Source organism: Phaseolus vulgaris, chromosome 8 (genome assembly GCF_000499845.2).
Source record: "Phaseolus vulgaris cultivar G19833 chromosome 8, P. vulgaris v2.0, whole genome shotgun sequence".
NCBI classification, from domain to species: domain Eukaryota; kingdom Viridiplantae; phylum Streptophyta; class Magnoliopsida; order Fabales; family Fabaceae; genus Phaseolus; species Phaseolus vulgaris.
Genome location: NC_023752.2, coordinates 8,855,672 through 8,870,250, shown reverse-complemented (window position 1 = coordinate 8,870,250; position 14,579 = coordinate 8,855,672). Strand labels below are relative to the sequence as shown.

The following is a 14,579-nucleotide window of genomic DNA, read 5'->3' as shown; positions in this document are numbered from 1 at the left end:
TTATAGAACAAAGTTTCTTAAATGTATTAAAATGATAGTTTTTTCATTGCATATGTTTCGATAAAACATAACTAGTAAGCAGCGCAAATGTTAGTCACTAAGAATAATGAAATCACTAAGATAACCAAGCTAACTAATTAATGCCCATCTTCCGGTGCTTAAACACTTTTTATTCATCAATATAATAATTTATTCATTACTTTTGTTTTTTAGTTTTTAACTTATCAATTCATTGATGTTTTTTTCTTTTTAATGCTATTGCAAAAAAAAAAAGCAAATTAAAAAAATATTAATATTTAATATTTAAAATCCAAACTTTTATTTAAAAGTGGAGTTCAATAGCGGCCAAAAATAGTGCATACAAAAAAGAAATTATGTGTCCACATATCCAAGGTTAAGCTCATTCTAATTTCATTGTCACTTTACCAAGGTCAAGCCCTCGCTTTATTCTAATTTTATTGTCCCACTATCCAAGGCTAAGCCCACGCTTTATTTTTAATTTTATTGTCCCCTTATCCAAGGCTAAGCCCACGCTAATTTTATTGTCCCCCTAGCTAAGCCTAAGCCCTCACTTTCTGTCCAAGGCTAAGCTCCCGCTTAAGTTAACATTTGTAATTTTTTATGTTGGCAACTTGTAGGCAAAGCCCACGCAAGCCAACTTATTGCGACGTCATGCACCCGACAATTATTTTTGCGACAAGGATATTAGCTTCAAAGTTGTGTGAAGGCAAAGCCCACGTTAATTGCATCTTTGCGTGGGCTTTTTGTGATTAGTGTCCGCCTTTGGCTCTTTCTAATAAAAGTTTTTTTTGTAGTGTCAGGGTTCAGAGGCATGAGATTGAGCTTGTCAGAGATTAATAAAGTGTGGTGGTTAGGGTTTCTGTTTTATCGTAAACTATTGGATGGTGGCTTCTTCACAAATACAAGTTGACAGATACGAGGGTCGTTTGTGGTGGAGTCCAGCGTTGTGATTCGTTCACAGGTTCGTTCGTAGCTTCATTCGTGGTGGGAATGTTTGCCTAACCTTAGAAACGACCAAGCACGAAACTGCACCACGCTCAACAATGGTTGCACCTCCCACAATCGTTGTCCCACACAATCGCACTTCACGAGCTCAGGATCACACCTCACAGATTGAACCCTAAACCCCAATCGCACCTCACGGGATCGCACCTCATAAACTCACTGCTTGCAATTAAAAAATCTTAACCCCCAATTGATTTTTCCCTAAACTAATCTTTCATGCCTCCAAACCCTAAACACCCAATCTGATATGTATTTTAATTGACAGTCCACATCACCCATTCTCTGCCACATACGCACCACTTGACGTCGTTTGTGCGACTTAACAGAAATGACCAATTTATATACATTTTAAAAAACATAGAGACCAAATTGATTTTTTTTTAAAACCACCATACTAAATTAAATATTGGCCATAAATATAGAGACGAATAAGGTAATTATACCCACAAATATAAATACAACCTATATAGAACCTTTAATTGTTTACCAATTTTTTTTATAATCTCGTTATAGTTATTATTATTTTATTAATTAATAGAAATATTATTATTAATAAAAATAATAGTAACATTAATAATAATATTAATAACATTAATAATATTATTAATAACATTAATAATAATAATAATAATTTAATAATAATATTAATAACAATATTATTAAGGTATAATTGTCTTTTTGTCCCTACATTTAGGGTCATTATTCAATTTACTATATGATTTCTAAAAAAATCAATTTGGTCTCAAAGTTTTAAAAACAATATGCAATTGGGTCCCTTATGTTAAATTTTCACCAATGGCATTGATTGTTGATGATGTGGCACACACAATATCATTGGTATGCAAACACGGATGGTACATGATGCCATGTTCCTCGTTGTTTGTTGCGTCATCGTTCACAATGGCACGTTCCTTGTCACCTTCTTCGATGGAGGGGAGGGGAAAGAAGAGACGACAGAGCGAGCAGAGGTTGTAAGCGATGAGAGTGTTAAACGGAGGGAAGGGGCCCAATGCATGGAGTGCCGCCAGGACACGATTGTTGTGAGAGTCCATGACGAGGACCAAGATGATGACATTTTCTAGGAGGGAGGGGTCAGAGACTAAGGTTTCGACCACGCCTGTGTCAAAGACCGCGAAGATAATACGGTAGTGGAGGGATCCCAACCTAAACCATCTGAAAAGAGGTTGGGGAGCGGAAGTTGATGACGTGGATTACCACCTTTCCCTCCGCCGCCGTCACAAGGCTACTTCCTCCCTTTCACACTCACTTACGCCTTAGACAACAACATTTGTGTCGCTCCATCGTCGCATACCCATTCCATTTCCTTCTATTACCCCAACTAGAGTGCCTATCTAATTACGCCAATTTTGCTCCCAATCACCTTCATTATAAACCTTTCTACCACCCTCAACCTAATGTGTGGCACACTGCCACTGGCGCCTCTGCCTCCACTCCTCTGCCCTATGTCGATCACCAAGACGCAAAGAAGATAAAACCCTAAAAGTTGGTTTCTACGTGTACAGTCCATGTTTGCATATCAATGACATTGTGTGTGCCAAATCATCACCAGTTAACACCATTGGTGGAAATTTGACAGAAAGAATCACACTACAAAAAAAAGGATTTTAACGGAGGTTATTTAGCAGAGGTTAATATAACCCTAGGAATTGATTTAATTAACATAGTTTTTTTTAACCTTCATTAAGTTCCAAAGGTTATTCTAAAACCTCAGCAAAATAATGGAGGTTTTTTTAACCTTCGTTAAATTTCAAAGGTTTATTTTAAAATCTCAGTACAATAAGGAATATTTTTTTTTAACTTTTGTATATTCCAAAGGTTTATTCTAAAATCTCATCAAAATAACGGAGGTTTTTTTAACCTTCGTTAAATTCCAAAGGTTTATTCTAAAACCTCAGCAAAATAACAGAGATTTTTTTAACGTTCTTCAAATTTCAAAGGTTTATTTTAAAACCTCAACAAAATAACAGAGTTTTTTTAACTTTTGTTAAATTCTAAAGATTTATTCTAAAACCTCAATAAAATAACAGAGGTTTTTTTTACCTTCGTTAAATTCTAAAGATTTATTGTATAACATCAATAAAACACTCCAGATTTTTCAAACTTCAATAAATAAATATAATTAAATCTATTTATAAATAAATAATTAAAAATTACATAGTTTTAATATATGTAAAACTAAATTCTCTAAATTTTTGAAAGTGTAACTTTACATTACAAATAAGTTTTCTAAAGTTTCAAAATTTTATTTTAAAAACAACAAAATAACCTTGGATAATAAGTATTTCAACAACTAATCTTGGATAATAATTATTTCAACAACTAATCTTGGATAATAATTATTTCAACAATATTTGCATATTTTTTATGATTGATGGTAGTTGGTTTATATAATTCCTAGTTTTTTTTACGAGCTTATACTTCAAAAAAGCTGACTTATTTTGTTTTAGTTTTTGATGTATGTGTATTTTATGTGCACTTTTAGTTTTAGTTATAATTATTAATATTTAATTATCATAATTTTGAAATATTTTAAATTAAGACATTTATTTTAAAATGCATCTAATAATTAATTATCTGTGAAAGTGATAAGTAATAAAGTTAATTTCTCCTCGCAATATGTTCTTGTAATCTTTAACCAAGAACACACATGCAATCAAGGCCACATCTGATAGATAATGCAATTATTTAGGATATATAAAGCAGTGATAAACACCAGTTGTTGTAGAGCTAGGTAACAGTGGGTTGTGATGTGACCCATTGTATTTAACTAGGGCTCTGAAAGACTTTTCCTAAGGTTTAAAAAAATATCGGGAAACACGTTCCCCAGGAATGGTTTAGCAGATAAAACTACAACCCTGGATAAATGACTTAATAGAAGTTTTAACCTTGGATAATGGAAAAATAAAGCCCCCGTTAAAATCATTTTTTCTTACCGTGTCAAATTACATACTTTTAAAAAAAAAATGGAACCAAATTGGTTTTTTAAAAATCAGTAAATTTAATATTAACATTAAATGTAGGGACAAAAAGATAATTAAACCTAATATTAATAATGATATTATTAATAATAATATTACTAATAACAATATTATTAAAAATATTAATAAAAATAATAGTAATTATAATAATATTATTAATAGAATATTAATAATAATAATAATATTAATATTAATAATAAAAGCATTAATAATAATAATAAAGCATTAATAATAATAATAATAATAAAACGATTATTAATAATAATAATAATAATAAAAGCATTATTATTAATAATAAAATAATTGGTATTATTATCTATACCTATATATAAAGGGGATTCCCCTCTTAACTGCTCTTAATTTTGTTTCCTATTTTATCCTTATATTAGTATTTAATTTTATTATTGTATTATGGTCATTGTGTTATTTCTTATTCCCCTCTTAACTGCTCTTAATTTTTTTCCCATTTTATCCTTATATTAATATTTAATTTTATTATTGTATTATGGTCATTGTGCCCTTTCTTATTTTTTCTACAATATTTGGTATACGTAGTGGGGCGGTTTTGAATTGAAAGAGAGGTGGAAAAGCGGTTTTGAATTGAAAGAGATGTGGAAGAACAATTATGAATTGAAAGAGAGGTGGATGAACGATTATGAATTAAAAGAGAGGTGGAGGAGTGGTTATGAATTGAAAAAGATAATTTATTTTGAAAATTAATTGCATAAGGAGAGAGTGTTTGTTGTATGAGAGATAAATAAATTTAATAAAATATTTGAAATAAATGGAGCAACCGTTTGAATTGAAAGAGATAATTTATTTTGAAAAATAATTGCCTAATGAGAGGGAGTGTTTGTTTTATGAGAGAGAAATAAATATTAGGAAATGTGAGTAGTGGCCAAACGTGAACAATTTGATTATTACTGAGCGGTTACCACTTTCTTCCGTAGTTTTCACCGTCACCATTTACATCCACTTTCTAATGAAGGAGTAGTTTTCACCAGTTACATCCACTCCCTTATAAGGAGTAGTTGAACGGTTACCACTTTCTTCCACTTCCTTATAAGGAGTAGTTTTCACCAGTTGCATCCAAAGAAAAAAAAATGCTCCTAAATTTTGACACATTTTGAACCTTCTTCCTTCACGCTCCATGTTCTTCTCCTACTCTCACTCATCTTAGTCCCTCTTCAATCACCATTGTACAACAACCACCATTGTTTCCTCCTTCTCGCACTTCCCAAAGCGTTCGAAGCAGAGACGTGTCTCATTGTTATAGAATTTGTACATTTTTGTTTCTATTGTTTTCTTAATTTTTTTTATATTTTTGTATGAACCCTAACCCCAACTTTGCGGGAAAAGTTTTTATGTCTACTGATGCTTTGATCTATTAGATATTACATAAGTTGGAAGTTTGGTAATTTGTATATAATTTATTATTTTATTTTTTTCAACTTCTTTGCCATGGAAGATGTGGATTCAATTGATAAGGTGATAGATTCTACCACTTCCAACATACAACCATTTGCATTATGTTTTGACATTGTTTGCTGGTCCATTTTTTAAACCTTAATTTTAATCTTGATAACCTTAAAAAGTTAAAGATTACACTAAGTTAAATCAAAATTTAATATTAAAAACAATAAAATGAAAATATAAAAAAATTAACATAAAATCTTAATAAAACTATTATTAATGGTGCATTTAGATAATTTACATATCTTCTTATATAATTTAATATTTATTAAAATTATATGAATATATAAATAGTAAAAATGAAAAATGCGGATACACAGACACGTGAGTGTCTATGTTCCCGCTAGTTAATATAATATTGTTGATATTATTGTTATTAGTAATAATAATATTGTTATTAATATTATTATTACTATTATTGTTACCCATAATATTAATATTATTATAATATATATGAAAAAATAGTAGGTAACGGGTGACTTTATTTATTTAACGATTCAATATCATTATTTACAAATAATATTTTCTAAAAATTTTCCGCTACAACGCATGAAAGTTACATATAAATTTTATCTATGATTGTTCTTAAGCTACTTTACTGTTATACATATAAAAAAAAATTCACAAATAACTCAATTTCACCTACAAATAATACTAGGTACGCAATATCCACATATAATTTTTTATATATTTATGGATTTAAATTCGTAAGTAATTATAACTAAATAATAATAAATTTTATTCTAATAAATAAAAGATAAACGTAAAATCACTATGAACTAAACAGATAAGAAAAAAATATAAACATATTCCTATACTCGTGTAGTATTTAGACAACTCATCTATTTTAGTAGAATGTATGTTCCATAAAAAATATTACAAAAATAAAACTAGTATGTTGTAGTATCATATGTTATTATCTTCTCTTTATCTTTCTTTCTATATTGAAAGATTATAAAATTGGTGATTCCCACTTATATTTTTTCTTTTTCCTCAACTTTATAAGAAATCATAATCAGAGCATATTCTGTCTTTTTCCTATTCCATTCTTTTTTTTTTCTTTTTTTTTCTCGTTCCAAATATAGTTTTACAATGTCTTTATGAGAACTGAAAATAAGAAAATTAAATATTACAAGATTATTTTAGCCTGGTGTCTCAGAATTTGACTTTTAAGTTTTTTACCAAATATTCGTCCCCTAGTTTGGATAAGATTTGGTAAGAGCATATATATGATATTTTACTAAATAATAAGAAAAAACTTAAATTCACTCTTCTTTTTACATATTTGTCAATTAATTCATTCAAATTCTAATACTACATTATTTGGTTATTTAGTTTTTCAAAATTAACAATTTTAGTCTCATATAATATATCATTTAATTAGTAAAAAATATAAAATACATTTTTAGTAAAAACAAAATATTAAATATTACTATTAAACATTACTATTAATGTTATAACTAACATTGTTATTATTAATTGTCCTGATCGAAATCAAACTAGACATAAACATCTTGATATTCGGTTCTCGTTGATCAACATGTTCATATACATGATGTGGACTTCCACACTAAGTATCAAACTTTTGCAAATTTGCTGTACACACAAATCTCTTCCATACATAATTTTTCTCAATTAAGATTCTTTTTCCTACCCCATTTTTTTAAATTAAGTTAAACATAAGTTTATTTACTAAAATAGAATTAACTATGAAAAGTGTGTTTGGATTTCTCTTTCAAATCTAGTTAAAAACAAAATTTACTCTAAACTATGATAACTTAAAACTATTATAAGTTTTTCTTCAATTTCAATTGAGTTTAATTTTAATTTAATTTTTTATTTAAAATTCAAAACACACATTGAATCATTGTCATACATATAGTTTATCTAAATAAAATACAACTAATTAATCAATTGTTAAGACCTTTATTATAGGGTATGGCCTCTTGCTTTTCACACAGTACAATTATCCTTGTTAAATAATTTCATGATCTAGTTTATCCTAGTTTTTTTTTTATCAGCAATAAAATAAATAAATAAATAGGGACCACTTCAGGGGTGGTCCAACCCTTATACAGAAATACTTGACATCAGTCTCCTATTAGAACGCCTACCAAATTAGCAAAGGGATAACCATACCAACACTAACCAATGTTAATGAATCAACCTCATACAAGCCAAAAGATTTAAAACCCAACTAGAATAAGGGAAATAAGCAGAACGAGACTTTGCATAAATCCAAGACCATACCTTTACTTGCACCGAAGCGAACACTTCAGACACATCTGCCACACCTCTATTGAAGATGACCGAGTTCCTATGTTTCCAGATTTCGCTCACAATGCCAACCCAAATTGTACCCCAAACTTCGTTATCCGAAACAGAAGCATGACTCATCCAGAATTGTGAAAATTTGACTTAGGATCCTTGTGAATTACAGACGACACACCAAGCCACTTAAAGCACAGACACCAGACGCGCCAAGCAAACCTGCAAACAAAGAACAAGTGACAAGATGACTCCTCCTCCTCCCCACACAAACAACACAAGAGATTTTCTACCGCCACTCCGCGCCTTACCAAGTTAACCCTAGAGGCAATCCTATTCTCCAACACCCTCCAAGCAGTGAACAAAGCAGATGGCAAGGCTTTGCACCTCCACAACTTACTATACACAGGAGAATACTCCCCTCCTCTAACCCGCCTTACCTGAACATAGGCAGAGTTGACTGAGAAAGTTTGACTCTCCCCAATCTTCCAGACCCAACTGTCCGCCTCCCCAAAAACCAACTTCACCTCTTGCAAACTATGAAACAGCTGTTCAACCAAAGACTTCTCCCAGTCGAAAAAGGATCTACGCCAGTCCAAATTCCACACCCATTCACCATTATACCAATACCCAAGCTCAGCCATTTTTGCGTTTTTAACCGAGCTTAGAGAGAAAAGTCTCGGAAAAACTCCCTTCAAAGTACCACAGCTCAACCAACTGTCCTCCCAAAAAGAAATCTCCTTACCATCCCCCACTTTCCACTTAAACCCATCTTCAAAACTTCTACCCCAACCCTCTGAATCTCACACCTCCTTTAAATCTTTCCACCAGAGAGAGCCCCTACTAGACTTACCGCCTTCTCTCAAACTTCTCCAACCACCATACTTAGAATCAAGAATCTCTTTCCACAAACCTCCTTTATCCGTACCCAGTCTCCAAATCCACTTTCCTAATAAAGCCAAGTTAAATTTCCTAAGATCAATGATTCCAAGACCTCTAGAATCCCGAGGCTCACACACCTTATCCCAAGAAGCCCAAGCGATCTTCCTTCCATCAGAGCCCCACCCCCAAAGGAAATTCCTTTGGATCCGAACTAACTTGTCTGCCACCACAGAAGGCAGTTTAAATAAAGACATAAAAAATAACGGGATTGAAGAAAGAACAGACTTGATTAAACAAATTCTCCCTGCCATTGACAAGCACCTGCCTTTCCACCTAGACAGTTTATTCTGAACTTTCTCTAACACCCCGTTCCAACAAGCACTGCGCTTATGACACCCTCCTACCAGTAGCCCCAAGTAAACAAATGGAGTTACCATCACATTACAATTGAGAATAGCCGCAAAACGCTGAAGCGAACTCGAATCCAACCCCAACCCGCCTAATTTGCTTTTTAAGAAATTCACCTTAAGCCCAGAAGCTAGCTCAAAACAAAGCAAAATCGCCTTAATATTGAAGATACTTTTGGTATTAGCTTCACAGAAGAATAAAGTATCATCAGCATATTGCAACATATTCACCTTTACTTTAGCTCTTCCAACCTCCAAACTATCAATCAAATTCTTCTCTTCTGCCATCCTAGAAACTCCAGCCAACCCTTCTGCAACTAAAAGGAAGAGAAACGGAGCTAGTGGATCACCTTGGCGAAGACCCTTCCTAGGAGTAAATTCCCTAGTAGGACTACCATTCACCAACACAGAAACTGAAGCAGATTCTAAGCAACATTTTATCCACTTAATCCATTTAGCACAGAAACCCAACCGATCAAGCATATAATAAATGAATTCCCAACTAACCGAGTCATGCGCCTTCTCATAGTCGACTTTGAAGAACACACAACTCTTCCTCTTTCTTTTATATTCCTCCAACACCTCATTAGCTACTAACACACTGTCCAACAAACCCCTACCTTCAAGAAAAGCTGATTGTCTCAAATCAATAACTTTACTAATTACCTTTTTCAAGCGTAGAGACAACACTTTTGAGATAATTTTATACAAGCATCCAACTAACGAAATAGGTCTGAACTCGCCGAGTTGCTGAGGGTTTTATACTTTCGGGACGAGACAGAGGAATGAAGCATTTGAACCTCTAGGCCAATGACTTTTAGATGCGAAATCCTTCACAGCTGACACCACATCCAACCTTACAATATCCCAGCAGACCTTTAAGAAACCAAAGTTAAATCCGTCAGGACCTGGACTCTTTGAACTTTCACAATTCCAAACCGCATCCCTTATTTCTTCTTCAGAGAAGTCACCGACCAACAACTCGTTATCAGCTTGCGAGATAGAATTAAACCTTACATTGTCCAATCTAACCGTACAAGCTTCATTTCTGGCAAACCTATCTTCAAAGTAATCCCTAACCTTGTCCTTGATCTCAACCTTATCCTCGCTCCACCTTCCATCAACAAACAACTCATGTAACTCGTTCCTCGCCCTTCTCCACTTTACTGATGAGTGAAAAAACTTTGTATTAAGATCACCCTGTTTCTAGTAAATATGGAAAATTTATAAACATAATTTCTTCAATGGTGGGATTAATTAATTGGATCAATAGTTTTTTTTTTTTTATCGGCAAATTGGATCAATAGTTGAGTAGCTAGGAAAGAGAAGGTGAAGAAACGAGGAAGTAGAAGTGTGAAATGTATATATTATTTTCGCAAAAGAGTGTGGAAATGGTCAAAGAAAAAGGCCTCCGAAGACATATTTGATTATATTGCAAAACATAAATGGTTATTGACCCAGACAATGACAAATATATCTTTTGAGCTTAATAAGTTTAAAATTTTGAAAAGATAAAAGTCAATCATCACAAATAATAATGTATTTTAAACGATAAATTATGCTTTTTGTTATTGTAAAACGACAAAACTATGACAAATAATGTATTTCAAAGATGAATATGACCAATATAATCTTATATTCGAGAAATAAATAAATAAACTTTTATTCATTGAAAATAATCGACACGAAGCATAATAAAATTTACGTCATATCGTATAATTAACAACACAAATTAGACATTAAGAAACCTTTACCAGTAAAATAAAAATCTGAAGACTAAAGTGAGAAATCTAAAATGGATTAGAAACAAAATCCATTTGATGGCATAACTGTAATTCGTGTTTTGAATATTTGTTTTAATAAAATTGCATTTTCACATGAAAAATTGTTCTTATGTTCTTGTCTTGTCAGACACGTAATTGGCATCGCATATAATATTCAATTAAGCAACAGACAATAATGCGCGTAATTAGAAAAATAACAAAACGCAACACGCTAACACTCCACGCGTATAATATTTCAGAAAATACAAAATAACCACTTCCTAAATTATTTAACTTAAAAACATTTTTTTTAATTTTTATTTATCCTTTTCTTTCGTATTTTGTATTTCTTTTAAACCAAACTCTTCTGCTTTTATATTTTTTTCTCACATATTAATTAAAAATGTGATACAAATACTCTTTATAAAACATTGACAATATTTCTGTTTTTAAGTTGACTTTTTCCGTATGGGTAGATTATTCGTTTTCTGTGGTGTAGAACCGAACACTCTTAGATATTATGAACAAAATACCTTTTTTTGCAAAAAGACTTAAACAACCTTTTTGAAGGTTAACTTTTTTTTTAACAGCTATTAAGAAAAGTTATATACATATGGCAACTATTTCACATTATTTTTATAATATAAAATTTAGTGATGATATTTCAATCATATATCATAATTCATTGGTAGCTTTGCCTGTTATAAATTGAGCAGATAAAGAATGATTTACATAAATGATATAATTGTTTTTGAATTTTGAATATGATACCGTTTGAATTATTTTTTTTTCATTATTTATACGTCTTCTCTTCATTATATTATGTACTGTATTTCATATTATACATGATAATTAAATTTCTAAATATTAGTACAATTAATTAATTTAAAATATTTATTTTCTATACAAAATAATAACTAATATATAAATATATTTTTTATAATTAGAAAATAATATTTTATAAATAATTAATATCTTCATTCCTTTTTCGTGTAATACACAGGTTAAAAATCTAGTCAGAACAGAATAGTATTGATACAAATTGTATATCATTGATAATGAAATGATGTTCCAAATATAGTTATTATGAAATTTATTTTTTACAACATAACAAATTAAAAGTTATTATAAAGACTCATACTATCATTGATTCAAACTCAAGATAAACTTTTAATTAGATATACAAGCTGTAATAATAATAAAAATCTGAGAGTCAACATTAAAAAAGAATCTATAACCAACAACTTCAATATAGAAAATGACAACTTTTATTTTCTTGATAAAAGAAAAGACAGCTTATTTTATTTATTATTTGTGTAATAAATTATGATCCCTCCAATGTGGAAAGTACATGTCATGTGACACGTTTGAATGATTAACAAGTTTGAAAAATAATTGCAAATAATCAAATTCACTAAGAAAAGAAAATGCCACCATATCCAATTCTTATCCTAGATCCTCTTATGAATCATAGTATCTTCTATATAAGAAACTTTCAGAACTCACATCCATTCAAAATTCGCAAACAAAACTTTCGTTTTGGAGACAATAATTACATAGTTTGTTTAAGTGTGAACCTTAGACATGGCATACCCAAACCCTTATCCGCCGCAGCCCACCACCTCCGCCCCGATTCCGGCGTTGCCGACCACCGTGATCGGGCCGCAGTTCTGCGCTCCGTACCCGGTGGATCTGGCAGTGGTGAAGAAGGTGATGACCATCTCCGACGGCAACTTCGTGGTCACCGACGTTAACGGCAACGTCGTCTTCAAAGTCAAGGGCTCTCTCATGAGCCTTCGTGACCGCCGCGTCCTCATCGACGCCGCCGGCCACCCCCTTGTCACCCTACGCCGCAAGGTTTTTCTTTCTTCCTTTCTCCTTCTCCCACCAAACACATCACATGTTCGTTTAAATTATTATGTTAAATTTTTTATTTTTACTTGGTGAAAGTTATTCAAGCATACCCTACCTCAATTAACTAAACACTCTGAGATTAGTTCCCTTACTCTTCTTCAATCTAAGTAGTTTTTATCCAAAAAAAATCCACGGTACTTTAATATTTTTTTTAATCCTATTTAATATTTAAAAGTTTTACCTTCATGATATACATCTCATTTAAAGTGTAATTCTAAATACTAAATATGATTAAAAAATAATTAAAAAGAGTGAAATTATTATATATATCTTTGTTCTGATCTCAAGTTTTCAGACTCAGTCATTCATAAAATAGATATAAATTATCATTAATCTCTAATATATGTGAGATTATAGAATAACAATCTTGTTTAAAGAGGTTTATCTTGTAAAAATTGGTGAAAAGTTGTGTTGTTGATGCAGGTGATGACAGCACATGATCGATGGCAAGCTTTCAGAGGTGAAAGCACAGACGACAAAGATCTAATATTTACTCTGAAGCGATCGTCCTTTATTCAGTTTAAGACCAAATTGGATGTGTTTTTGGCTAATAACACCAAAGAAGATATTTGTGACTTTAAGGTTAAAGGTAGTTGGTTGGAACGTTCTTGCGTTGTTTATGCTGGTGAATCTAACAACATCGTCGCACAGGTAAAACCTTTTCTCATTAAATATCCAAAATCATTTTTTTAAATACGTTTCCATGATAGCTGAAATTACCTTTATTATTTCTTTCAATACTATTTAATCATACTTATTGGTAATTAACAGAGTCGTTTTCAATTTATTAAAAAGTTGCTTCAGTAATATATATGAAAATTAAAGTGAAAATATTTTGTGGGAATGCTATTACAGATGCATAAGAAGCACACAGTTCAGAGCATTCTGATTGGAAAAGACCATTTCATGATCACGGTTTATCCCAACATCGATTATGCGTTCATAGTGGCGTTAATCGTGATTCTTGATGAGATTAACGACGATGCAAGAGCAGAATAGAGAAATGCTGAAAGCCTGTTTTGTACTTTTTCGTTTGGATTTCTTATAAAGTATCATTCTCAATAAATAATCCTTAAATAAGAAATTACCTTATTGAGCTTGGTAGTCCATCCTCTTATATATTCAATCTATATAAAGGAGTTTATATATCATTCATAAATTTGAGAAACTATTTTAATAAGGAATTTCATATATTTTTCAATCTACTATATATAGTAGCATTCATAAAATTAGTCCATTAATAAAGGTTGTTATAATTTGTTGGGATTATAATTTTCAGACATCAAATTTGTTTTCTTTTATCGAACAAATCCTTAATTGTGTAATTTTCGGGCAAGTTTAGATAAAATTATAAACATTAACAGAAAACATAGCTACAACGAGAAAATAAAAAAAAAGAAATAAAAGAATAATTAAATGTAGACAAATAGCTTGATTGAAGTATGTTAATGAACTAAAATATATACTTAGGGGAAAAAATCATTATTGAATAAGTTCTTCTTCCTGGCACAAGTGGTAGATATGAACCATATATGAATATAACAAACTTTCCAACTTGTTCCGGAAAATCCTTCACAGCCCTGCGACTCATCTCCACTCAACCTAGTTTAATAGGCGGCTGCTTCTTCCTGTACTTCCATGAGCATTCCATAATAGATATGAAATTACTCTCTTTTTTCTTTCAGTAAATAATTAAAAACTCCATAATAAAATGAAATTACTTTTTTTTTCTTTCAGTAAATAATTGAAAACCCAAAACAGTTTTCACCTTACTATTTTTTTCTCTCTTCTCTCACCCCCTTTGCATCCCCAAACTCACATTTGCTCTGGTTGAAGGAATTTTTGGT

General features: G+C 31.3%; 2 protein-coding genes across 2 annotated transcripts; one reads left to right on the top strand and one right to left on the bottom strand.

Annotated features, from left to right (window-relative positions):
- Window positions 1-7,891: 7,891 nt before the first annotated feature.
- Window positions 7,892-8,410, bottom strand: LOC137824523 (uncharacterized). The gene has a single exon (XM_068630190.1). It carries the CDS (start codon window positions 8,408-8,410, stop codon window positions 7,892-7,894), a length of 519 nt encoding a protein of 172 aa, XP_068486291.1.
- Window positions 8,411-12,195: 3,785 nt separating this feature from the next.
- LOC137823905 (protein LURP-one-related 10-like) lies at window positions 12,196-13,836 on the top strand. Its single transcript, XM_068629231.1, has 3 exons — window positions 12,196-12,675; window positions 13,156-13,383; window positions 13,588-13,836. Exons 1-3 carry the CDS (start codon window positions 12,403-12,405, stop codon window positions 13,729-13,731), a joined length of 645 nt encoding a protein of 214 aa, XP_068485332.1. The 5' UTR covers window positions 12,196-12,402; the 3' UTR covers window positions 13,732-13,836.
- The last annotated feature ends 743 nt before the right edge of the window (window positions 13,837-14,579 follow it).

What these genes read in the sequence shown, in the direction of transcription:
- LOC137824523 (XM_068630190.1), bottom strand. Translation starts at nt 8,410, where the DNA reads ATGGCTGAGCTTGGGTATTGGTATAATGGTGAATGGGTGTGGAATTTG.
- LOC137823905 (XM_068629231.1), top strand. Translation starts at nt 12,403, where the DNA reads ATGGCATACCCAAACCCTTATCCGCCGCAGCCCACCACCTCCGCCCCG. An exon ending in TTGTCACCCTACGCCGCAAG is followed by an intron (nt 12,676 to 13,155) that starts GTTTTTCTTTCT and finishes TTGTTGATGCAG; the next exon opens with GTGATGACAGCACATGATCG. An exon ending in CTAACAACATCGTCGCACAG is followed by an intron (nt 13,384 to 13,587) that starts GTAAAACCTTTT and finishes ATGCTATTACAG; the next exon opens with ATGCATAAGAAGCACACAGT.